The sequence below is a fragment of the Coregonus clupeaformis genome, unplaced genomic scaffold, assembly GCF_020615455.1.
Source record: "Coregonus clupeaformis isolate EN_2021a unplaced genomic scaffold, ASM2061545v1 scaf0857, whole genome shotgun sequence".
In the NCBI taxonomy this organism is placed as follows: Eukaryota; Metazoa; Chordata; class Actinopteri; order Salmoniformes; family Salmonidae; genus Coregonus; species Coregonus clupeaformis.
In genome coordinates, this window is record NW_025534312.1 from 40534 (window position 1) to 67500 (window position 26967).

Consider the following 26967-nt stretch of genomic DNA (forward strand, 5'->3'; position numbering starts at 1 on the left):
TAGCTCCCTTGTCCAGACAGGGTTGGGTTAGCTCCCTTGTCCAGACAGGGTTGGGTTAGCTCCCTTGTCCAGACAGGGTTGGGTTAGCTCCCTTGTCCAGACAGGGTTGGGTTAGCTCCCTTGTCCAGACAGGGTTGGGTTAGCTCCCTTGTCCAGACAGGGTTGGGTTAGGCTCCCTTGTCCAGACAGGGTTGGGTTAGCTCCCTTGTCCAGACAGGGTTGGGTTAGCTCCCTTGTCCAGACAGGGTTGGGTTAGCTCCCTTGTCCAGACAGGGTTGGGTTAGCTCCCTTGTCCAGACAGGGTTGGGTTAGCTCCCTTGTCCAGACAGGGTTGGGTTAGCTCCTTGTCCAGACAGGGTTGGGTTAGCTCCCTTGTCCAGACGGGGTTGGGTTAGCTCCCTTGTCCAGACGGGGTTGGGTTAGCTCCCTTGTCCAGACGGGGTTGGGTTAGCTCCCTTGTCCAGACGGGGTTGGGTTAGCTCCCTTGTCCAGACGGGGTTGGGTTAGCTCCCTTGTCCAGACGGGGTTGGGTTAGCTCCCTTGTCCAGACAGGGTTGGGTTAGCTCCCTTGTCCAGACAGGGTTGGGTTAGCTCCCTTGTCCAGACAGGGTTGGGTTAGCTCCCTTGTCTTTAGCTGTTGCTTTGTTGCTCACCGGAATGTGTTGATGTTGTTCTCATTACTGCTTCATAGGCCTTAAAGGGGTGCTGTACTGGAGGAATGTTCATCAGATACTAACTCTTTATCCTGTTCCTTCTCTCTCTCTCTCTCGTTCGCTCTCACTCACTCTCTCTCTCTCTCTCTCTCTCTCTCTCGTTCTCTCTCTCTCTCCTCTCTCTCTCTCTCTCTCTCTCTCTCTCCCTCTCTCTCTCCATCTCTCTCGTTCTCTCTCTCTCCCTCCTCGTTCTGGTCAGACCCTGGTATTCTAAATGGGGTGTACATGTCGGAGGCCCTGAACGATGTGTTCGTGGATAACTTCCAGAAGGACCCTACTCTAACCTGGCAGTACTTTGGCAGCGCCACTGGCTTCTTCAGACTCTACCCAGGTAACGTCACACTCACATACACGCACGCACACGACCGAGACAGATATGAACACACAGATATGAATCTGACCTTACTCTCACACCACCGGATATCAGGTGTGTTCTTACCCCTGACCTTAAATGTTATGACATGCCCCAATACTGTACAGTCACGCACACACTAGACAGACAGACAGACAGACAGACCTACAGCACAAGTCCAGCTAAGCTAAATCCACAGATCAGCACGCCACACTGCAGGCTGAGCCCAATAGCCTTGCTAGGTTGAACTGACAGCATTCATAATGGAGGGTAGCAGATTAAATAGCTGAGTCTATCAGGTCATTAGCGGTATAGCGTGACTACAAAGCCACCCGTCAGCCCTGGTCAGCCCACCCGTCAGCCCTGGTCAGCCCACCCGTCAGCCCTGGTCAGCCCATCCCGTAAGCCCTGGTCAGCCCACCCGTCAGCCCTGGTCAGCCCACCCGTCAGCCCTGGTCAGCCCATCCCGTCAGCACACCTGTCAGCCCTGGTCAGCCCATCCATCAGTCCTGGTCAGCACATCTGTCAGCCCTGCTGGGCTCTGGGAGGACAGAAGAGCTGTGTGGCTCTGTAGGGCTCAGCACAGGGCTTAGCTAGGGCCTCAGCAGGACCTGGATCTCACACACACACACACACACACACACACACAAACACACACACACACACACAAACAGATGCACTCACACATGCAAACAAACAAACGAATGCACTCACGCACCCACGAAAATGGATTGGCACACAAACACACACGTCCTGAGAACTGCACTAAACCTCTTTCTTTGCATAAACAATCTTCTCCAATTTTTTAAAAACTGATAATTGAGCATTTTGTACAATATTGTGAGTACACACAATGCATTTGCAATAAACCATTTACACAGGCATCGCATGGACCCCAGATGAGAATGGTGTAGTCACGTTCGACTGCAGGAACAGAAACTGGTGAGTTCCTATAACTGCGTCCCAAATGGCACCCTATTCCCTAGATAGGCCCTGTTCAAAAGTAGTGCACTATATAGGGAATAGGGTGCAATTTGGGGCGCAGCACAGCCCGTGTCTGTCTCCCACTCCCGTGTCTGTCTGCCTGTCTGTCTGCCTGTCTGTCTTCCTGTCTGTCTTCCTGCTGTGAGAGCCTTTTGTTGGGAGGAAAGAGGAAGGGATCTGGAAGTGTGTCCCTGTGTGAGCCTGTAGTAAAGAGGAATTCATGAGGAAGTGATCTGTTAGATTCCCTGAACCAGCAGTTCCTTGGCAATCTAGTTACACTAATCTGTTATTTCGTTGACTGGCCGTCTGTCCTTACTGACCTTGGTCTGCAGAGAATTACAACCCCCACGCTGCTGCCGCCTGATAGGCTGGCTATTACCATCCCTGGGTCTGGTGGACACGGCAACCTGAGCAGCAGGTTCTATGGGAAAAAACAAGTGCCCGGGTCAAGGGGTATCGACTGGGGAGTGACTTGTGATCTGTCCTGTACGTTTTGACAGCATAGATTAGGTCCATATGGTGTAACTAAATGAAGCGCGGAACAGAGGTGATTTGGAATCACACTCTCCTGATGAGGTGTCGCCCTGGCTGAGTAACTAGGATTGGAAACGTCTGGTAGCTTTCACTAATTCCCCAGGTTTTCCAGGAATCCCAGTTGTGGAGTTCTCCGTTTTCCTGCTTATTCACACTGAGGGTGTCTTGATGTCGAAACCTTTGTTTTGTTTTTTTCACACTTTTGTTTATGTACTTTTCTGCACAATGCACTTTTTTGGGCATCACAATGTCCCAATAAATCCTCTCTACTTCATTTAAGCCTCAGTTTAGGATTCTTCCTCGTGTCTCCATCTCTTCTAGTACTCCTATTATGATACCTTGGCAACGGTAACAGAGACTGGTTGGTGTAAAGGACCTTTAACCTTTTACTGCGGTGGGGTCATCGGGGTCATACAGAGTGCTTCTTGGTAGTCTTTTAAAAAATCTACTTTGAAACAAAAGTATACATCTCAAACACATGGTTATGGGCTTTAAAAAAGGAAGACACCTGTACCATGTCAGATATAGAGTTGAAATGTATTCCATTTGGAATTTGCTTCTCAATATTACACTTTATATACATCACAGAATACTGAAATATAACAAAACTGTTCGACATAGAAACACCGGATTTCCGGCGTTTTATTTTACTTTATGTTTATTAATTATGAAATTATAAAAAATATGAATAATATTCCACCAATGAGGCAACTAGGTCATTTGACTGCAGGAAAGGGCAACAGAGCGCAGATGGCCACACATCAATAATATTCCTTATATTCCTTCCTGATTCCAGAAATCTTTGAACCGGGATAACCAGGGAATTTTGGCAAGGTTCCCAAAATATGTAAGCCCAAATGCCCTCAGTTTTGGATATTGAGAGTGTCCTCAGTCTTGGATATTGAGAGTGTCCTCAGTCTTGGATATTGAGAGTGTCCTCAGTCTTGGATATTGAGAGTGCCCTCAGTCTTGGATATTGAGAGTGTCCTCAGTCTTGGATATTGAGAGTGTCCTCAGTCTTGGATATTGAGAATGTCCACTTGGTCTGATGGTTAAGATGTTTTCTTGGTGTGGTGTGTAAGAAGTCCCCGGTCAACAGAGGAGAGGAGGTACGGCCTTCCTTCCTTCCTCCCACCCACCCTTCCACCCTCACCTCCCTCCTCCCCTTCGATCGGCATCTCTTTATTCTTACCCCCCAGTGTGCCCAAGCTCATTAACCTCTCAGGAGATGTTCCTGGACAGATCTGACTCCTCCTTCCAAATGTTCCATTGTTCCGTTTCAGAACCATACAACCACCTGGCATTCTAAGAATGTCTGGGTAATCGTGTAGCCATTGAACCCTGACCTCTCGTATAAACCTTTGGCCTTGGCTTGCAATAGGTCCAGCCAGATAGGCCTTTGGAACAGACATTCCTTTATAATCCATACCGTATACGTCCCACCTTTGTTGATATCTAAATGGCACAACAGACCAACAAATACCTGAAAACAAAATATCTGATTGAGTCAATCAGTTGACCTTTGCCCTCTGCTCTGCTCCAGGTACATCCAGGCTGCGACGTCTCCCAAGGACATCATCATCGTAGTGGACGTCAGCGGGAGTATGAAGGGTCTTAGGCTCACTATCGCCAAGCACACTATTAACACCATTCTGGACACACTAGGGGAGAACGACTTTGTCAACGTCATCGCCGTGAGTAGCTAGGGGATTAACACACAAACACCTCACACAGTATTTACTCTGCCTCCCGCAGGTGCAATGGAATCAAATCCCCATCTGCCCAATTTTGAAAATGTTTCTGGTTATGTTGCTGGAAGGTCGTAAATGTATGATAAGGTAGCCTAGGCCAAAGGAGGATTGGACAACATGTGCCATGTGATGTTACATGTACTGCTGTTGGAACATTTTACATCACAGAGATTCTCTGTTCCAGCCGAGTTTATCCTTGCTGACCTTAACTATGTAACATCTGACCTCCTTGGTCTCTCCCTGACCTGTTTTCCCTATACGTTCGCATGCACGCACGCACACATACACACAACTGATCCTTGACCTGTTTTCCTAATGCGTTCTATCCCACAGTACAGCGACTATGTCCAATACGTGGAACCCTGCTTCAAGGGCACCCTGGTCCAGGCTGATCTGGACAACCGAGAGGTAACGAACGGAACTCAAATGCTAATTCACTCAATTAATCAATTAAGGCCCATAAGCTGTTCGCTCATTAAGGCTGGTTAAGAAGGCTCGGACCGATAGGACTCACACCAGTGGGCCGGGCGCCACTAGACTACTGTTCCTGGCAGGGACACGGTGTCACGAAGCGCTACAGGGCTTTGACAGCACGATAAACCCTCCCCCTATCCCTAACTCCCTCTATCCCTAACTCCCTCTATCCCTCCCTCTATCCCTAACTCCCTCTATCCCTAACTCCCTCTATCCCTAACTCCCTCTATCCCCTAACTCCTCTATCCTAACTCCTCTATCCTAACTCCCTCTATCCTAACTCCCTCTATCCCTAACTCCTCTATCCCTCCTCCTCTATCCCTAACTCCCTCTATCCCTAACTCCTCTATCCTAACTCCCTCTATCCCTCCTCCTCTCCTCTATCCTCTCTCCTCTATCCTAACTCCCTCTATCCCTAACTCCCTCTATCCTAACTCCTCTATCCCTAACTCCCTCTATCCCTAACTCCTCTATCCCTCCTCTATCCCTAACTCCCTCTATCCCTCCCTCCCTCTATCTAACTCCCTATCCTACTCCCTCTATCCCTCTCCCTCTATCCCTCCCTCTCCTCTATCCCTAACTCCCTCTATCTAACTCCCTCTATCCCTAACTCCCTCTATCCCTAACTCCCTCTATCCCTAACTCCCTCTATCCCTAACTCCCTCTATCCCTACCTCCCTCTATCCCTAACTCCCTCTATCCCTAACTCCCTCTATCCCTAACTCCCTCTATCCCTAACTCCCTCTATCCCTAACTCCTCTATCCCTAACTCCCTCTATCCCTAACTCCCTCTATCCCTAACTCCTCTATCCCTAACTCCTCTATCCCTCCTCCCTCTATCCCTCTCCTCTATCCCTAACTCCTCTATCCCTCCCTCCCTCTATCCCTAACTCCTCTATCCCTATCTCCCTCTATCCCTAACTCCTCTATCCCTAAACTCCCTCTATCCCTAACTCCCTCTATCCTAACTCCTCTATCCCTTAACTCCTCTATCCTAACCTCTCTTCTAACTCCTCTATCCCTCCCTTCCTCTATCCTAACTCCCTCTATCCTAACTCCCTCTATCCCTAACTCCTCTATCCCTAACTCCCCTCTATCCTAACTCCCTCTATTCCTAACTCCCTCTATCCCTAACTCCCTCTATCCCTAACTCCTCATCCTCCCTCCTATCTCCTAACTCCCTCTATCCCTAACTCCTCTATCCCTAACTCCCTCTATCCCTCCCTCCTCTATCCCTAACTCCCTCTATCCTAACTCCTCTATCCTCCCTCCTCTATCCTATCTCACTCCTCTCTATCCCTAACTCCCTCTATCCCTAACTCCCTCTATCCTAACTCCTCTATCCCAACTCCCTCTATCCCATCCTCTATCCTAACTCCCTCTTCTATTCCCTCCTCTCCTAACTCCCTCTATCCTAACTCCCTCTATCCTAACTCCCTCTATCCTAACTCCCTCTATCCCTAACTCCTCTATCTTCCCTCTAATCCTCTATCCCTAACTCCTCTATCCTACTCCTCTGTCCCTAACTCCCTCTATCCCAACTCCCTCTATCCCTAGCTCCCTCTATCCTAACTCCTCTATCCCTAACTCCTCTATCCCTCCTTCCTCTATCCCTAACTCCCTCTATCCCTAATCCTCTGTCCCTAACTCCTCTATCCCTAACTCCTCTCTCATCCCTAACTCCTCTATCCCTACTCCTCTATCCTACTCCTCTATCCCTAACTCTCTTCCCCTCCTCTATCCCTACTCCTCTATCCCTAACTCCCTCTATCCCCTCATCTACTCCTCTATCCCTAACTCCTCTATCCCTAACTACCTCTTTCCCTAACTCCCTCTATCCCTAACTCCCTCTATCCCTCCCTCCCTCTATCCCTAACTCCCTCTATCCCTAACTCCCTCTATCCCTAACTCCCTCTATCCCTAACTCCCTCTATCCTACTCCTCTATCCCTAACTCCTCTATCCCTCCCTCTATCCTCCTCTCCCTATCCACTCCCTCTATCCCTAACTCCCTCTATCTACTCCCTTCCCTATCCCTCTATCCCTTCGGCTCCTCTCTGTCTCTATCTGTCCTGGCTCCTCTTCCCTATCGCTCTCTATCCTCTATTATCCTCTGTCCTCGCTCCTCTATCCTACTCCCTCTATCTAACCCTCTATCCTAACTCCTCTATCCCTCACTCCCTCTGTCCCTAACTCATCTCTATCCTAACTCCTCTATCCTAACTCCCTCTATCCCTCCCCCCTAGCTCCCTCTATCCCTAACTCCTCCCTCTTCACTCCCTCTATCCTCCTACTCCCTCTATCCCCTCCCTCCCGTCCTCCCCTCTCTATCCTAACTCCTCTATCCTAACTCCCTCTATCCCTAACTCTCTATCCTAACTCCCTCTATCCCAACTCCCTCTATCCCTAACTCCCTCTATCCCTCCCTCCCTCTATCCCTAACTCCTCTATCCTCCCTAACTCCTCTATCCTCCTCCCATAACTCCCTCTATCCCTACCTCCTCTATCCCTAACTCCCTCTATCCTAACTCCTCTATCCCTAACTCCCTCTATCCCTAACTCCTCTATCCCTAACTCCTCTATCCCTCTCCTCTATCCCTAACTCCTCTATCCCTAACTCCCCTCTATCCCTAACTCCCCTCTATCCCTAACTCCCTCTATCCCTACTCCTCTATCCCTAACTCCCTCTATCCCCTAACTCCCTCTATCCTAACTCCTCTATCTCCTCCTCCCTCTATCCTAACTCCTCTTCCTAACTCCCTTTTCTCTCCCCCTCCTCTATCCCTATCATCAATCCTATCCCCTTCCCTATCCTAACTCCCTCTATCCTAACTCCCTCTATCCCTAACCCCCCCTATCCCTCCCTCCTCTATCCTACCTCCCCTATCCCTCCCTCCCTCTATCCCTAGCTCCCTCTATCCCTAACTCCCTCTATCCCAGCTCCCTCTATCCCTTCCCTCCTCTATCCCACTCCTCCTCTCTCCCCACTAGCTCCCCCTATCCCTCCTCCCTCTATCCCTATCTCCCTCTATCCCTCACTCCCTCTATCCCTAACTCCCTCTATCCCTAGCTCCCTCTATCCCTAACTCCCTCTATCCCTTCAACTCCCTCTATCCATCTCCCTCTCTTCCTCTCCCTCTATCACTCCCATCCCTAACTCCTCTATCCCCCCCCACTCCCTCTATCCCTAGCTCCCTCTACTAACTCCCTATCCTAATCCCTATCTCTAACTCCTCTATCCCTACTCCCTCTATCCTAACTCCTCTATCCCTCACTCCCTCTATCCTCTCTCTCTCTCATCCCTACCTCCCTCTATCCTAACTTCCCTCTATCCCTAACTCCCTCTGTCCCTAACTCCTCTCTCCCTAATTCCCTCTATCCCTAACTCCCTCTATCCCTAACTCCCTCTATCCCTAACTCCCTCTATCCCTAACTCCTCTATCCTAACTCCCTCTATCCCCTAACTCCCTCTATCCCTAACTCCTCTATCCCCTAACTCCCTCTATCCCTCCCTCCCTCTATGCCTAACTCCCTCTATCCTAACTCCCTATCCCCCCTCCCTCTATCCCTCCTCCCCTATCCTCCACCCTCTATCCTAACTCCCTCTATCCCTAACTCCCTCTATCCCTAATCCCTCTATCACCCTCCCTCTATCCCTAACTACCTCTATCCCTAGCTCCCTCTATCCCTAGCTCCTCTATCCCTCCCTCCCTCTATCCCCTAACTCCCTCTATCCCTAACTCCCTCTATCCTACCTCCCTCTATCCCTACCTCCCTCTATCCACCCCTCTATCCAACTCCCTCTATCCTCCTCCCTCTATCTCCCTCCCTCTATCCCTAACTCCCTCTATCAACTTTACCCTCCCCCCTATCCTAACTCCTCTACCCTAACTCCTCTATCCCTAACTCCCCTGCTAGTCCTCTATCCTCTCCTTCTAACTCCCTCTATCCCTAGCTCCTCTAATCCGCTCATCTCCCTCTATCCTAACTCCCTCTATCCTAACTCCTCTGTCCCTATATCCACTCTCTCTATCCCTCCCTCCCCTATTCCCCTTCCCTTCCCTTCCTACTCTCTGTCTATTTCCTCTATCCCTAGCTCCCTCTATCCCTGCCTCCTCTGTCCTAACTCCCTCTACCCTCCCATCCATCTCCCTCTATCCCTAGCTCCCCTATCAATCTCCTCTATCCTAGCCTCCCTCATCCCTAGCTCCTCTATCCTCATCTCCCTCTATCCCTAGCTCCCTCTTTCCTAACTCCTCTGTCCTAGCTCCCTCTCTGTCCTGGCTCCCTCTGTCCTCGCTCCTCTAGTCCTCACTCCCTCTATCCCTAGCTTCTATCCCCTACTCCTCTATCCCTAACTCCCTTATCACTCCTCTATCATTTCTCTGCTCCCTAGCTCTCTATCCCTACCTCTCCTCTCTCTTATCCTAACTCCCTCTTCCCCTCCCTCTATTCCCTCTCCTCTTCCTAACTCCTCTATCCCTGTCCTGCCTATCTACTCCCTATCTATCTCCCCTCTATCTATTCTCCTCTATCCCTACTCCCTACCCTCCCTATCCCTCTATCCCTAACTCCTCTATCCTAGCTCCTCTATCCTATCCTCCTCTCTATCCCCTACTCCTCTATCCTACTTTCCCTCTATCCTAACTCCCTCTATCCCCCTCACTCCCCTATCCTAACTCCTCTATCCTCCCTCCTCCTCCATCCCTCCTCCCTCTATCCCTAACCCCTATCCACGCTCTCTATCCCTAACTCCTCTGTCCTAGCTCCCTGTCATCCTCTATCCTAACTCCTCTCTTCCTTCTCTCCCTCTGTCCTATCCTCTGTCCCTAACTCCTCTGTCCCCTATCTATCTCTCTGTCCTAACTCCTCTATCCCTAACCACTCTATCCTAACTCCGTTCATCCTCTATCCCCCTAATCTCCCTCTATCCTTCTATACTTTTTCTGCTCCTCTTTCCTCCTCCTCTATCCCTAACTCCCTCTATCCCTAACTCCCTCTATCCTCCCTCTTCACTCCCTCTATCCCTAGCTCCTCTATCCCTGGCTCCCTCTATCCCCTAGCCCTCTATCCTAACTCCTCTATCACTCCTCTATCCTAACATCCCTCTATCCCTAGCTCCTCTATCCCCCCCCCTCTATCCTAACTCCTCTATCCCTGCTCCCTCTGTCCCTCCCATCCTCTATCCTCCAACTCCCTCTATCCCTAGTCCTCCCTCTATCCACCCTATCCTAACTCCTCTATCCCTAGTTCCCTCTATCCCTAACTCCCTCTGTCCCCTCCCACCTCCCTCATCTCTATCCCTCGCCATCCCTCTATCCTCTCCCTCTATCCCCTCCCTCTATCCTAACCTCCTCTATCCTATTCTCTATCCTCCCTCTATTCTCCTCTATCCTAACCCTTCCTCCCTCTATCCTAACTCCCTCTATCCTAGCTCCTCTATTACTCTCTAATCCACCTCTCCCTAACTCCCTCTATCCCTACCCATCCCTACCTCCCTCTATCCTCTCCTCTCATCCTAGCTCCTCTATCCTCCTCCTCTACAACTCCCTCATCCTACTCCCCTATCCCTTCTATCTCCTCTATCCTCCTTCCTCCAACCCTCATCCTGGTTCCCTCATTCTCACTCCCTCCTCTATCCCTCCCTCCTCTATCCCCTCCCCCTCTATCCCTAACTCCTCTATCCTAACTCCTCTATCCCCAGCTCCCCTCTATCCCTAACTCTCCTCTGTCCTAACTCCTCTATCCCCTGGCTCACTCTTCCTGCTTCCATCTGTCCTCTCCTCCTCCTGTCCTATCCTCTATCCTACCTCCATCCCTCATTATCTAATTCTATCCCTCCTCCCTCTATCCTAGCTCCTCTATCCTAACTCCTCTATCCCCTGTTCTATCCCAACCCATCTTCCCTCTATCCTGGCTCCCTCTGTCCTGCTCCCTCTATTTCCTAGCTCTCTGTCCTATCCTCTATCCCTCCCTCCCTCTATCCCTGGCTCCCCTCTATCCCCTGGCTCCTCTATCCCTAACTCTCTATCCCTAACTCCCACTCTATCCTAGCTCCCTCTGTCCTCACTCCTCTATCCTCGCTCCCTTATCCCTCTATCCTATCCCTCTATCCCAACTCCTCTATCCTACTCCCTCTATCCCCTAACTCCTCTATCCCTAACTCCTTTCCTCTATCCCTCCACTCCTCTATCCCTAGCTCTCTCCCTCTATCCCTAGCTCCTCTATCCCTCTATCCCTCTCCTCTATCCCAACTCCTCTATCCCTAACTCCCTCTATCCTAACTCCTCTATCCCTCCCTCCTCTATCCCTTAACTCCTCTATCCCTCCCTCCTCTCTATCCCTCACTCCCTCCTCCCCCTCCCTCTATCCTACTCCCTCTATCCCTACTCCCTCATCCCCCCTCCTTCCTTCCTCTTTCTCTTCCTAGCTCCTCTTTCCCTAACTCCCTCTGATCCTATCTCCTCTTCCTTTCCCTCTATCCCTAGCTCCCTCTTTCCTAACTTCCCTCTATCAACTCCCTCTATCCCTCGCTCCCTCTACTCCTAGCTCCCTCTGTCCCTACCTCTCTCCTATCCCCCTATCCCTACTCCTCTATCCTAACTCCTCTGCCCTAAGTCCTCTGTCCCTAATCCTATCTAGCTCCTCTTCTGTCCTCTGTCACACTCCCTCCCTCTGGCTCTAATCACATCTTCCTTCTCTCATCCCTTCTCCTTATCTCCTCTCCCTCTTTCTATCCCACCCTATCCTCCTAATCTAACTCTACATCTCTCAATCCCCTTCTCTCTATATCCCTCTCTCCGCTGTCTATCTATTACCTCTGTCTTCTATCTAGCTCCTCTATCCCTAACTCTCCCTCTGTCCTCCTCCTCTATCCCCTAGGTCTCTGTACCTGGCTCCTCTCTATCAACTCCCCTATCACAACTAACCTATCCTCGCTCCCTCTGTCTACTCCCTCTATCCCCTAACCATCCCTCTATCCTACCTCCCTCTATCCCTAACTCCCTCTGTCCCATACTCACTCTGTCCCTCCTCCTCTATCCCTAACTCCCTCTATGCCTCTCCTCCACCCCTATCCCTAACTCCTCTAGCCCTACTCCCTCTATCCCTAACTCCCTCTATCCCTCACTCTTCCCTCCTTATCCCCCTAACTCCCTCATCCATCCATCCACTCCCTCTATCCCTCCCTCCCTCTATCCCTAACTCCCTCTATCCCTAGCTCCTCTTCCTCATATCCCTAGCTCCTCTATCCTAACCCCCTATCCCACTCCCTCTGTCCCCCTCTCATCCTCTATCCCTCTCCCTCTCTCCCTCCTCTTCCTCTATCCCTACCTCCTCTCTATCCTAACTCCTCTATCCTTATCCCTCTATAACCCATCCCCTATCCCTCCCTCTATCTCTAATCCTCTATCCTCCTAGCTCCCCTCTTTCCTTAGTCCTCTGTCCCTAAGTCCTCCATCCCTCCTCTTCCTCATCCCTAACTCCCTCTGTCCTCCCCTCCGTCTGCTCCTCTATCCGTCTAGTCCCTCTCACTCCTCTATCCTAACTCCTCTAATCCCCTAGCTCCCTCTATCCCTAACTCCTCTATCTACCTCTATCCTCCCTCCCTCCCTAACTCTCTTCCCTAGCTCCCTCTATCACCAGCTCCCTCTATTCTCCCTACCTCCCTCTATCCCTAACTCCCTCTATCCCTCCTCTCCTCTCTCCTAGCTCCCTCTATATCACTCTCCCTCTGTCCTAACTCCCTCTATCCTAACTCCCTCTATCCTAACTCCTCTATCCTCTCCTCTATCCCTAGCTCCCTCTATCCCAGCTCTATCCTCTATCCCTAACTCCTCATCCTATTATCCTCTATCCCTAGCTCCCTCTATCTCCTCGTCTCCCTCTATTTTCCTATCTCCCTCTGTCCCCTAACCCACCTCTATCCCTAGCTCCCCTATCCCTAACTCCTCTATCTTCCCTTCCTCCCTCTATCCAACTCCTCTATCCTACTCCCTCTATCCTCCCTCACCTCCTCTATCCTCTGCTCCTAGCTCCCTCTATCCTAACTCCCTCTATCCCTCCCTCCCTCTATCCTAACTCCCTCTTATCCCTAACTCCTCTATCCCTAACTCCCTCTATCTATATCCTAGCTCCTCTATCCTAACTCTCCTCTATCCCTAGCTCACCCTCTATCCTATCCTCTTTCCCTAGCTCCCCCTCTATCCTCTCCTCCACTACTCCTCCTCTATCCCTACCTCCCTCTATCCCTACCCTGTCCCATCTATCCTTCTGGCTCCCTCTGTCGCCTCTATCCCTCCCTCCCTCTATCCCTACTCCTAGTTCCTCCTCTTCCTCTTCCTCTGCTCCTCTCCTCTCCTAACTTCCCTCTATCACCTAGCTCCCTCTATCCCTCCCTCCCTCTTCCCTAGCTCCCTCTGTCCTAGCTCCTCCTCCATTTGCTCCTGTGTCCCTCTGTCCTACCTTTCTGTCTCTACTTCCCTGTCCCTATCCTCCTCCTCTGTCTCTCTATCTCCTCATCTCACCATCTGTCCCTAACTCCCTCTGTCCCTAGCTCCTCTATCCCTCAACTCCATCTTTCCACCTGCTCCCTCTGCTCCTCTACCTCTATCCCTCCCTCCCTCTGTCCTAGCTCCCTCTGTCCCTAACTCCTCTGTCTAGCTCCTCCTAACTTTCCTCTGCTCCCCTGACTCGCTCTTCTATCCCTCCACTCCCTCTATCCTAGCTCCCTCTATCCTCCACTCCCTCTATCCACTCCCTCTACTATCCCCCTCCTCCGTCCTACTCCTCTGTCCTCCTCCTCTCCCTAGCTCCTCTATCCCTAACTCTCCCTATCTGTCCTCTCCTTCATCCCTATCCTCTATCCTCAACTCCCTCTATCCCTCATCCCTCTGTCCTACCATCACTCCCTCCCCATCCCTAGCTCCCTCTATCCTAACTCCTATCCCTAACTCCCTATCCTACCCCCATCTCCTCCTCTTATCTGCTCCCTCCCTCCCTCCGTCAACTTACTCCCTCTGTTCTACTCCCTCTATCCCTACCCTCTCTACCCTCTATCCCTCCACTCCCTCTGTCCCAACTCCTCTCTGTCCCTAACTCCCCTCTATCCCTCACTCCCCTCTATCCTAACTCCTCTATCCCTAACTCCTCTATCCCACTCCCTCTATCCACCCCTTCTCCCTCATCCCTAACTCCCTCTATCCCTAACTCTCCTCTATCCTCACTCCCTCTATCTCCCCTAACTCTCCTCTATCACATATTTCTCTGATTCCTCCTCTTTCCCTAGCTCCCTCTATCCCTAACTCCTCTATCCTCCATCCCTCTCCTCCCTCCTCATCCCCTAAGTCCTCTATCCATCCCACTCCCTCTATCTCACTCCTCTTTCCTCTATCCTATCCCTACTATACCCTACACTCCTCTATCCCTAGCTCCATCTCTCTGCTCTATCTCCAACTTCCCTCTATCCTCCTCTCTTCATCCTCTCTCCTAACTCCCCTCTATCCCCTAACCTCCCTCTATCCCTAGCTCCCTCTATCCTAGCTCCCTCATCTAACTCCCTCTATACCTAACTCCCTCTATCCCCTAGCTCCTCTATCCTAAGCATCATATCCACCATCCACTCGTCCTCCTCCTCTGTCCCTAACTCCCTCTATCCCTCGGCTCCCCCTGCCCTAGCTCCCTCTATCCTACCAAATAACTGTCTGCTCCTCTATCACTCCCTCCTCTATCCACTCACTCCTCTGTCCCTAACTCCCTCTCTCCCACTCCCTCTCCCTCTATCTTCCTCTCCTCCCTCTATCCTAGCTCCACTCTGTCCCTAACTCCCTCTATCCCTCCCCCCTACCCCCCCTCTGTCCTAACTCCCTCTATCCTAACTCCCTCTATCCCTAACTCCCTCATCCCTAACTCCCCCTATTCCCTAACTCCCTCCTCTCTCCTCCACTCCCATCCTAACTCCTATCTCTAACTGCCCTCTATCCTGCCCTATCCCACTCTGTCCCTATTATCCTCTATCCTCCACTCCTCCTTCTCTATCCGATACCCCTCTATCCCATCCCTCTAGCAATCCCTCTATCCGGCTCCTCCCTCTATCCCTAACTCCCTATCACCACTCTATCCTAGCTCCCTCTATCCCTAGCTCCATCTATCCATAACTCCATCCTATCCCTAACTCCCTCTATCCACCCTACAGTCCATCTATCCATAACTCCATCTATCCCTACTCCTCTATCCTAGCTCCCTCTGTCCCAGCTCCATTCTGTCCCCTAGCTCTCATCCTATTCCTCTGGCTCCCATCCCTCGCTCCCTCTATCCTAACTCCTCTCTATCCTATCTCCTTATCCCCTACCTCCTCTATCCCTAACTCCCTACCTAGCTCCCTCTGTCCCTAACTCTCTATGCCCTAGCTCCCTCTGTCCTAGCTCCCTCTATCCTAACTCCTCTATCTTCTCCTCTATCCTACATCCTGTCTACTCCTCTTCCCTCTCCCTCCTCTCCTCCTACTCCACATCTATCCCTGCTCCTCTATCATCTAGCTGTCCCTCGTCCTATTCCTCTATCCTCCCATCTCTTCCTGCTCCTACTCCTTCTTTCCCTAACTCCCTCTTCCCTAATCCATTCCATCCCTACTCCCTCTGTCCCTAGCTCCTCTATCTCATCGCTCCACTCTGTCCAACTCTCTTCCCCTGGTCCTTTTTTCCTCTCTGCTCCTAGCTCCTCTGTCCTACCCTCATCCTTCCTCTGCTTCCTGGCTCCCTCTCTATCCCTATCGCTCTCTTCCTCTATCCCTACTCCTCTCTATCCCTAACTCCCTCTCACTCCCCCCTCTTCCTATACTCCTCTATCCCTAACTCCCTCTATCCTAACTCCCTCTATCCTCCCAACTCCTCTATCCCTAACTCCCTCTATCCCTAACCCCACTCCCTTCCTCCCCTCTATCCTAACTCCTCTATCCCTATCTACTCTATGCTACCTCTATCCCTAACTCCCTCTATCCCTAGCTCCTCTATCCCTAGCTCCCTCTATCCTAACTCCCATCCGCTCCCTCCCTCATCCTACCCTCTGTCCATTCTCGCTAGCTCCATCCCTCCCCCATCTTCCCACCCTCTCATCCCCTGTCTATCTCTCCTCTGTCCCTAACTCCTCTCCCCATCCTCTATCCCTAGCTCCCCTCTATCCTAACTCCCTCTATCCTCCTCTACCCCCTAATCTCTGTTCCTCCTCTCTCTTCCACTCTATCCTTATATCATCTACTCCCTCTATCCCATCACGCCTAACCTCTATCCTCTATCACTCTGCCTCTTCTACTCCTCTACTCCTACTCTCTATCCACCCTCTCCTCCTCCTAATTCTCTTCCTAACTCCTCTATCCCTAATCCTTCCTACCTCCCCTATCCTCCCTCCCTATCCCTCGCTCCTCTGTCCTAACTCCCTCTATCCCTCCCTCCCTCTATCCCTCCCTCCCTCTACTCCTCCTCCCTCTATCCCTAACTCCTCTATCCCTCCTCCCTCTATCCTACTCCCTCATCCCTAACTCCCATCCTCCATCTCTATCTCCTCCCTCTATCCCACTCCTATCCCTACCTCCCTCTATCCCTCTCTCCATCTATCCCTAACTCCTCTATCCCTAATTCCCTTCTATCCCTAGCTCCCTTCTACCCCTGCTCCCTCTATCCCTAGCCCTCTATCAACTCCCTCCCTCTATCCCTAACTCCTCTATCCCACTCTTTCCCTCTACTCCACTCCTCTATCCCTCCCACTTCACTCTATCCCTAACTCCCTCTATCCCTACCTCCCTCTATCCCCTACTCCCTCATCCCCTCCCTCCTCTATCCTAACTCCCTCTATCCTAGCTCCCTCTATCCTCCCTCCCTCTATCCCCCTCCCTCTATCCTAGCTCCCTCTATCCCTAACTCCTCTATCCCTCCTCCCTCTCTCCCTAGCACTCCCTCTATCCCTAACTCCCTCTATCCCTCCCTCCCTCTATCCCTCCCTCCCTCTATCCCTAACTCCCTCTATCCCTCCCTCCCTCTATCCCCTAACTCCCTCTATCCCTCCCTCCTTTTATCCCTAACTCCCTCTATCCCCTAACTCCCACTCTATCCCTCCCTCCTCTCTATCCCCTCACTCCCTCTATCCCTAACTCCTCTATCCCTCCTCTCCTCTATCCTCACTCCCTACTATCCCTAACTCCTCTATCCTACTCCTCTGTCTATCCATCATATCCTCATCCTAACTCCCTCTATCCTCTCCTCCCTCTATCCCTCCCTCCCTCTATCCCTAGCTCCCTCTATCTCTAGCTCCCTCTATCCTAACTCCTCTATCCTCCTCCCTCTATCCTAACTCCCTCTGTCCCTACTCCTCTATCCACCCTCCCTCTATTCCCTAACTCCCTCTATCCCTAACTCCTCTATCCCTCCCTCCCTCTATCCCTCCCTCTATCCTAACTCCCTCTATCCTAGCTCCCTCTATCCCCCTCCCTCTATCCCTAACTCCCTCTACCCCTACTCCCTCTATCACTCCCTCCCTCTATCCCTACTCCTCTACCTATCCTCCCATTCTCCCTCTATCCCTAGCTCCTCTATCCTAACTCCCTCTACTCCCTCCCCTCCACCTCTTGTAACCACTCTATCCCTAACTCCTCTACTGTCCATCATCCCTGACTTCCTCTATCCCCCATCTCCCTCTGTCCTAGCTCCTCTATCCATACTCACCTCTATCTCCTGGCTCCCTCTGTCCCTGCTCCTCTATCCCTGCTCCTCTCCTCCTGAAACTCCCATCTATCCCTAACTCCCTCTATCCCCTAGCTCCCTCTATCCTCCCTCCTCTATCCTAACTCCTCTATCCCTACTCCTCTATCCACTCTCCCTCTATCTCCTAACTCCCTCTATCCATAACTGTCTCCCTCTATCCCCTATCTCCCTCTATCCTCCATCCTCTATCCTGCTCATCTCCCTCCGCTCCCCCCTCTATCCTCTGTCCTCTCCTCTGCCATCCCTCCTCTCCTTCTATCCCTCTACTCTCCTGCCCTCTATCCCTCCCTCCCTCTATCCCTACCTCCCTCTATTCCTCCCTCCCTCTATCCCTAAATCCCTCTATCCCTAACTCCCCTCTATCCCTCCCTCCTCTATCCTAGCTCCCTCTATCCTAGTTCCCTCTATCCTAACTCCCTCTGTCCCTAACTACCCTCTATCCCTAACTCCCTCTTTCTCCCTAACTCCTCTATCCTAACTCCCCCTATCCCCCTCCTCTATCCTAACTCCCTCTATCCCTAACTCCCTCTACCTAACTCCCTCTATCCTAGCTCCCTCTATCACTCCCTCTACTCCTAACTCCCTCTATCCCTCCCTCTATTTCCTCCCTCCTCCTCTATCCTATCCACTCTATCCCCCACCCATCCCTCTATCCCCCTATCCTAGCTCCCTCTGTCACCTGGCTCCATCTATCCCTAATCCGTCTACCTGCTCTCCATCTACTCCCTACCCTCCTCTCTCCTCTCTCACTCTATCATCTCCCTCCTATCCCCTACCTCCCTTATCCCTAGCTCCCTATATCCCTCCCTCTATCCCTAACTCCTCTGTCCTAACTCCCTCTATCCTCCCTCCCTCTATCCTAGCTCCCTCTATCCCCTCCCTCTACCTCCTCTATCCTAACTCCCCTCCTGTCCTCATCCCCTCTTCCCTAACTCCCTCTATCCTAACCCTCTATCCCCTGCTCCCTCTATCCTCCCTCTATCCCTAACTCCCTCATCCCCTAACTCTCCTCTATCCCTAACTCCCTCTATCCTAACTCCCTCTATCCCTCCCTCCCTCTATCTAACTCCCTCTATCCCCTAGCTCCCTCTATCCCTAGCTCCCTCTATCCCTCCTCCCTCTATCCCTAACTCCTCTATCCTAACTCCCTCTATCCCCTAACTCTCTATCCCCTAACTCCCTCTATCCCCTAACCTCTATCCTAACTCCCTCTATCTAACTCCCTTACTACTCCCTCTATCCCTAACTCCCTCTTTCCCTAACTCCCTCTTTCCCTAACTCCCTCTATCTCTAACTCCCTCTTTCCCTAACTCCCTCTATCCCTAACTCCCTCTATCCCTCTCTCCTCTGCCTCCTTCAGTATTCTTTCATTCTTCTTATCTTCTAATGACATAACCTCTGCCCAATCCATCCTTCCTTCTCTCTCTCCCTCCTTTCCCCCATATGGTCTCAACTCTCCCCTCCACCCCTCCTTTCCTTATATTTATTGTCTTTCCCCTCCTCTCCCTCAGTCCATTTCCTCTTTCTTTCTTCTCTTCTTCTTTTCCTTCTCTTTCTTTCTTTCTTTCTTTTTCTTCTTCTTTCTATCTCCCCTCTTTCTTTCTTTCTTTCCTCCCTCCCTCTAACCCTCTCTCTTCTTTTCCCTCCCTCTCCCTCCCGCTTGTCTGTCTGTCTGTCATCACACCTGCTGTGGAGTTAAGTTTACTGTTTGTTGTGGCCTACTTTCTCCTCCTCTCCTCCTCTCCTCTTCTTCCTCCTCTCCTCATCTCCTCATCTCCTCCCCTCTTCCTCCTCCCCTCTTCCTCTCCTCCTCCTCCTCTCCTCCTCCTCTCCTCTTCTTCCTCATCTCTTCATCTCCTCCCCTCTTCCTCTTCTCCTCCCCTCTTCCTCCTCTCCTCCTCTCCTCTTGTTCCTCCTCTCCTCCTCCTCTCCTCTCCTCTCCTCTTCTTCCTCCTCTCCTCATCTCCTCCCCTCTTCCTCCTTCCTCTTCCTCTCCTCCTCATCTCCTCCCCTCTTCCTCTTCTCCTCCCCTCTTCTTCTTCTCCTCCCCACTTCCTCCTCTCCTCCCCTCTTCCTCCTCCTCTCCTCCTCTCCTCTTCTTCCTCCTCTCCTCTTCTTCCTCCTCTCCTCCTCTCCTCCTCTCCTCCCCTCTTCCTCCTCTCCTCCTCTCCTCTCCTCTTCTTCCTCCTCTCCTCATCTCCTCCCCTCTTCCTCTCCTCCTCCTCTCCTCTCCGCTTCTTCCTCCTCTCCTCTCCTCATCTCCTCCCCTCTTCCTCTTCTCCTCCCCTCTTCCTCTTCTCCTCTTCCTCCTCTCCTCCCCTCTTCCTCTTCTCCTCCTCCTCTCCTCTCCTCTTCTTCCTCCTCTCCTCATCTCCTCATCTCCTCCCCTCTTCCTCTTCTCCTCCTCTCCTCCCCTCTTCCTCCTCTCCTTCTCCTCTCCTCATCTCCTTCCCCTCCTCACCTCATCTCCTCCCCTCTTCCTCCTCTCCCCCTCCTCTCCTCTCCTCCTCTCCTCCTCTTCCTCCTCTCCTCCTCTCCCTCCTCTCCTCCCCTCTTCCTCCTCTCTTCCCCTCTTCCTCCTCTCCTTCCCCTCTCCCCCTCTTCCTCCTCTCCCCTCCTCCTCCTCTCCTCCCCTCTTCCTCCTCTTCTTCCTATCCTCCTCTACATGCATCACAGAGCAGAGCAGGTGGGGTCATCCCTTACTGACAGCTTTACTCTCACATGACTCCCCAGGAGAGGATGTGATTGGCCGGGCAGACAGGGAAGCAGCCGGTAGCAGACAGGCCGTACAGATGTTAGACAAAAATGCAGAAACACTGATAAACACAACGAACAGAACTGGGAGAGGGGGATGAACATAAACAGATGGGTAGGAATATTTATATCTTTCTCCATCTCCCAAACTGTTTCTCTCTCTCTATCTCAGTGACTCATCAAACCATAATAAGCATCAGTTCATTATCAGTGTACAACCCAGTATATATCACTGCTTTATTCTGTTTTGTTACTTTGAAATAGGTTGCTTCCCTGGTTAAAGGTGTTAGTCCATTTGGGGTGATAATCGCTTCCTCTTCTACCTCGCAGTCACAGTATCCTGTCTCTCTGAAACAGTAGTTCAGCCAGGTCACCCGTGATACAAGTCAGTATTCAACGTCCATCCATGTCTGAGGACATCGGTAGATGACGTGGAAACCGGCTACTAGGGGCAACAGTGAGCGATGTTACCTTCAAGTAGGTTTCAGTTTTGTGAGGGTGTTGTGAACGGGGGTTGCTGGATGGGTATAAGCATCTGCCTCTGATTCCGAAGGTTGCAAGTTCAAATCCAGCGATAGAAAGTTGTTTTTGATATTTCTGTTTTAAGCCTATCCCAAACCTTCACCCTTAGCCTTAACCAATCAGAGTTAATGTCTAACCTAAAAAATCAGAGTTAATGCCTGAACTTAACCTTAACCTTAACCAATCAGAGTTAATGCCTGAACTTAACCTTAACCTTAACCAATCAGAGTTAATGCCTGAACTTAACCTTAACCTTAACCAATCAGAGTTAATGTCTAACCTTAACCAATCAGAGTTAATGCCTGAATTTAACCTTAACCTTAACCAATCAGAGTTAATGCCTGAACTTAACCTTAACCTTAACCAATCAGAGTTAATGTCTAACCTTAACCAATCCGAGTTAATGCCTGAACTTAACCTTAACCTTAACCATTCGGAGTTAATGCCTCAACTTAAATTTAACATTTCCGTTTTAGTCATTTAGCAGACGCTCTGGCTTACAGTTAGTGCATTCATCTTAAGATAGCTAGGTGGGACAACCACAGTGGTATAAAGTACTTAAGTAAAAATACTTAAACTTTTTGGGGGCTATCTGTACTTTTATTTTAATTTTATTTAACTAGGCATGTCAGTTAAGAACAAATTCTTATTTACAATGACGGCCTACACCGGCCAAACCCGGACGACGCTGGGCCAATTGTGCGCCACCCTATGGGACTCCCAATCACAGCCGGTTATGATACAGCCTGGAATCGAACCAGGGGGTCTGTAGTGACATAAGTTTACTTTACTATTTATATTTTTGACAACTTTTACTTTTACTTCACTACATTCCTAAAGAAAATTATGTACTTTTTACTCTATACATTTTCCCTGACACCCAAAAGTACTCGTTACATTTTGAATGCTAAGCAGGACAGGAAAATTGTCTAATTCACGCACTTATCAAGATAACATCCCTGGTCATCCCTACTGCCTCTGATCTGGCGGACTCACAAAACAGTGTACCCCTGGCTGTGTGCCCCTTGGCAATTCGTATATAAAAATATATATAACAAGAAAATGGTGCCGTCTGGTTTGCTTAATATAAGGACTTTGAAATAATTTATACTTTTACTTTTGATACTTAAGTATAGTTTAGCAAATACATTTACTTTTGATACTTAAGTATATTTAAACCCAAATACTTTTAGACTTTTACTCAAGTAGTATTTAACTGGGTGACTTTCACTTTTACTTGAGTCATTTTCTATTAAGTTATCTTTACTTTTACTCAAGTATGACAATTGGGTACTTTTTCTATCACTGGACAACCACATGTAAGTACACTTTTCAAAAAAAAATTAGCTATCAACACAGTCAGAGCTCTATTGATACACCTCTCCATAGATCAGTCACAGTGTTTAGTCTGGGGTTATTAACACACCCCTCTCCATAGATCAGTCACAGTGTTTAGTCTCTATTGACACCCCTCTCCATAGATCAGTCACAGTGTTTAGTCTCTATTGACACCCCTCTCCATAGATCAGTCACAGTGTTTAGTCTCTATTGACACACCTCTCCATAGATCAGTCACAGTGTTTAGTCTCTATTGACACACCTCTCCATAGATCAGTCACAGTGTTTAGTCTCTATTGACACACCTCTCCATAGATCAGTCACAGTGTTTAGTCTCTATTGACACACCTCTCCATAGATCAGTCACAGTGTTTAGTCTGGGGTTATTAACACACCCCTCTCCATAGATCAGTCACAGTGTTTAGTCTCTATTGACACACCTCTCCATAGATCAGTCACAGTGTTTAGTCTCTATTGACACACCTCTCCATAGATCAGTCACAGTGTTTAGTCTCTATTGACACACCTCTCCATAGATCAGTCACAGTGTTTAGTCTGGGGTTATTAACACACCCCTCTCCATAGATCAGTCACAGTGTTTAGTCTCTATTGACACACCTCTCCATAGATCAGTCACAGTGTTTAGTCTCTATTGACACACCTCTCCATAGATCAGTCACAGTGTTTAGTCTGGGGTTATTAACACACCCCTCTCCATAGATCAGTCACAGTGTTTAGTCCCTATTGACACACCTCTCCATAGATCAGTCACAGTGTTTAGTCCCTATTGACACACCTCTCCATAGATCAGTCACAGTGTTTAGTCTGGGGTTATTAACACACCCCTCTCCATAGATCAGTCACAGTGTTTAGTCTCTATTGACACACCTCTCCATAGATCCAGTCACAGTGTTTAGTCTCTATTGACACACCTCTCCATAGATCAGTCACAGTGTTTAGTCTCTATTGACACACCTCTCCATAGATCAGTCACAGTGTTTAGTCTCTATTGACACACCTCTCCATAGATCAGTCACAGTGTTTAGTCTCTATTGACACACCTCTCCATAGATCAGTCACAGTGTTTAGTCTGGGGTTATTAACACACCCCTCTCCATAGATCAGTCACAGTGTTTAGTCTCTATTGACACACCTCTCCATAGATCAGTCACAGTGTTTAGTCTCTATTGACACACCTCTCCATAGATCAGTCACAGTGTTTAGTCTGGGGTTATTAACACACCCTCTCCATAGATCAGTCACAGTGTTTAGTCCCTATTGACACACCTCTCCATAGATCAGTCACAGTGTTTAGTCCCTATTGACACACCTCTCCATAGATCAGTCACAGTGTTTAGTCTGGGGTTATTAACACACCCCTCTCCATAGATCAGTCACAGTGTTTAGTCTCTATTGACACACCTCTCCATAGATCAGTCACAGTGTTTAGTCTCTATTGACACACCTCTCCATAGATCAGTCACAGTGTTTAGTCTGGGGTTATTAACACACCCCCTCTCCATAGATCAGTCACAGTGTTTAGTCTCTATTGACACCCCTCTCCATAGATCAGTCACAGTGTTTAGTCTCTATTGACACCCCTCTCCATAGATCAGTCACAGTGTTTAGTCTCTATTGACACACCTCTCCATAGATCAGTCACAGTGTTTAGTCTCTATTGACACCCCTCTCCATAGATCAGTCACAGTGTTTAGTCTCTATTGACACACCTCTCCATAGATCAGTCACAGTGTTTAGTCTGGGGTTATTAACACACCCCTCTCCATAGATCAGTCACAGTGTTTAGTCTCTATTGACACCCCTCTCCATAGATCAGTCACAGTGTTTAGTCTCTATGACACCCCTCTCCATAGATCAGTCACAGTGTTTAGTCTCTATTGACACACCTCTCCATAGATCAGTCACAGTGTTTAGTCTCTATTGACACACCTCTCCATAGATCAGTCACAGTGTTTAGTCTCTATTGACACACCTCTCCATAGATCAGTCACAGTGTTTAGTCTCTATTGACACACCTCTCCATAGATCAGTCACAGTGTTTAGTCTGGGGTTATTAACACACCCCTCTCCATAGATCAGTCACAGTGTTTAGTCTCTATTGACACACCTCTCCATAGATCAGTCACAGTGTTTAGTCTGGGGTTATTAACACACCCCTCTCCATAGATCAGTCACAGTGTTTAGTCTCTATTGACACCCCTCTCCATAGATCAGTCACAGTGTTTAGTCTCTATTGACACACCTCTCCATAAATATACAGCCCCTTTCAAAGCTGCAAGGTAGACCCAATTCTATATTCATCAAACAATAACTACATTTAATGGTATATCGCTCTCTAACTCTCTCTCCCTCTCTCTGTCAAACTATACTGAACAAAATATAAACGCAAAATGTAAGTGTTCGTCCCATGTTTCATGAGCTGAAATAAAAGATCCCAGAAATGTTCCATACGCACAAAAAGCTAATTTCTCTCAAATTTTTAGCACAAATTTGTTTACATCCCTCTTAGTGAGCATTTCTCCTTCACGAAGATAATCCATCCACCTGACAGGTGTGGCATATCAAGAAGCTGAATAAACAGCATGATCATTACACAGGTGCACCTTGTAATGGGGACAATAAAAGGCCACTCTAAAATGTGCAGTTTTGTCACACAACACAATGATACAGATGTTTTCAAGTTTTGAGGGAGCGCCAATTGGCATGCTGACTGCAGGAATGTCCACCAGAGCTGTTGACAGAGAATTTAATTTTAATTTCTCTACCATAAGCCTCCTTCAACGTCTTTTTAGAGAATTTGGCAGTACGTCCAACCGCATACCACTTGTAACCACACCAGCCCAGGACCTCCACATCCGGCTTCTTCACCTGCAGGATCGTCTGAGACCAGCCACCCCGACAGCTGATGAATCAGAGGATTATTTTGGGGAAAAACTGATTCTGATTGGCTGGGCCTGGCTTCCCCAGTGAGTGGGCCTGGCTCCCAAGTGGGTGGGCCTATGCCCTCCGAGGCCCACCCATAGCTGTGCCCCTGCCCAGTCATGTGAAATCCATTCCTAAGGAATTTATTTAAATTGACTGATTTCCTTATATGAACTGTAACTCGGTAAAATTGTTGAAATTGTTACTTGTTGCGTTTATATTTTGTTCAGTATAAATTAAATGGTCTCCCTCTCCCTCTCTCTCTCTGTATCTCTCTCTCTCATGCTCTTTGTCTCTCTCTCTCTCTCTCTCTCTCTCTCTCTCTGTATCTATCTGTCTCTCTCTCTCTCTCTCTCTCTCTCTCTCTCTCTCTCTCTCTCTCTCTCTCTCTCTCTCTCTCTCTCTCTCTCTCTCTCTCTCACTCTGCAGCACTTCAAGTTGCTGGTTGAAGAGCTCCATGTAAAAGGAGAGGGTAAAGTCAAGAAGGCCATGAAGGAATCCTTCAAAATCCTCAATGAGGTTTGTCTTCTTTGGTGTAGAGACATACCATCCTGCTCAGTCTTTGGTGTATAGACATACCATCCTGCTCAGTCTTTGGTGTATAGACATACCATCCTGCTCAGTCTTTGGTGTAGAGACATACCATCCTGCTCAGTCTTTGGTGTAGAGACATACCATCCTGCTCAGTCTTTGGTGTATAGACATACCATCCTGCTCAGTCTTTGGTGTATAGACATACCATCCTGCTCAGTCTTTGGTGTATAGACATACCATCCTGCTCAGTCTTTGGTGTAGAGACATACCATCCTGCTCAGTCTTTGGTGTATAGACATACCATCCTGCTCAGTCTTTGGTGTATAGACATACCATCCTGCTCAGTCTTTGGTGTATAGACATACCATCCTGCTCAGTCTTTGGTGTAGAGACATACCATCCTGCTCAGTCTTTGGTGTATAGACATACCATCCTGCTCAGTCTTTGGTGTATAGACATACCATCCTGCTCAGTCTTTGGTGTATAGACATACCATCCTGCTCAGTCTTTGGTGTATAGACATACCATCCTGCTCAGTCTTTGGTGTATAGACATACCATCCTGCTCAGTCTTTGGTGTATAGACATACCATCCTGCTCAGTCTTTGGTGTATAGACATACCATCCTGCTCAGTCTTTGGTGTATAGACATACCATCCTGCTCAGCCTTTGGTGTAGAGACATACCATCCTGCTCAGTCTTTGGTGTATAGACATACCATCCAGCTCAGTCTTTGGTGTATAGACATACCATCCTGCTCAGTCTTTGGTGTATAGACATACCATCCTGCTCAGTCTTTGGTGTATAGACATACCATCCTGCTCAGTCTTTGGTGTATAGACATACCATCCTGCTCAGTCTTTGGTGTATAGACATACCATCCTGCTCAGTCTTTGGTGTATAGACATACCATCCTGCTCAGTCTTTGGTGTATAGACATACCATCCTGCTCAGTCTTTGGTGTATAGACATACCATCCTGCTCAGTCTTTGGTGTATAGACATACCATCCTGCTCAGTCTTTGGTGTATAGACATACCATCCTGCTCAGTCTTTGGTGTATAGACATACCATCCTGCTCAGTCTTTGGTGTATAGACATACCATCCTGCTCAGTCTTTGGTGTATAGACATACCATCCTGCTCAGTCTTTGGTGTATAGACATACCATCCTGCTCAGTCTTTGGTGTAGAGACATACCATCCTGCTCAGTCTTTGGTGTATAGACATACCATCCTGCTCAGTCTTTGGTGTATAGACATACCATCCTGCTCAGTCTTTGGTGTATAGACATACCATCCTGCTCAGTCTTTGGTGTAT

General features: G+C 49.2%; 1 protein-coding gene across 1 annotated transcript in view; it reads left to right on the top strand.

The window, feature by feature from the left end:
- Window positions 1-26967, top strand: part of LOC121560280 (voltage-dependent calcium channel subunit alpha-2/delta-4-like) — a gene marked incomplete at its 3' end in the record, with an annotated part of 195648 nt that overhangs the window by 15697 nt on the left and 152984 nt on the right. Inside the window, 5 exon segments of the mRNA XM_045216930.1 lie at window positions 913-1044; window positions 1947-2007; window positions 4127-4277; window positions 4668-4742; window positions 25546-25635. Coding sequence (XP_045072865.1) covers window positions 913-1044; window positions 1947-2007; window positions 4127-4277; window positions 4668-4742; window positions 25546-25635 — 509 coding nt within the window.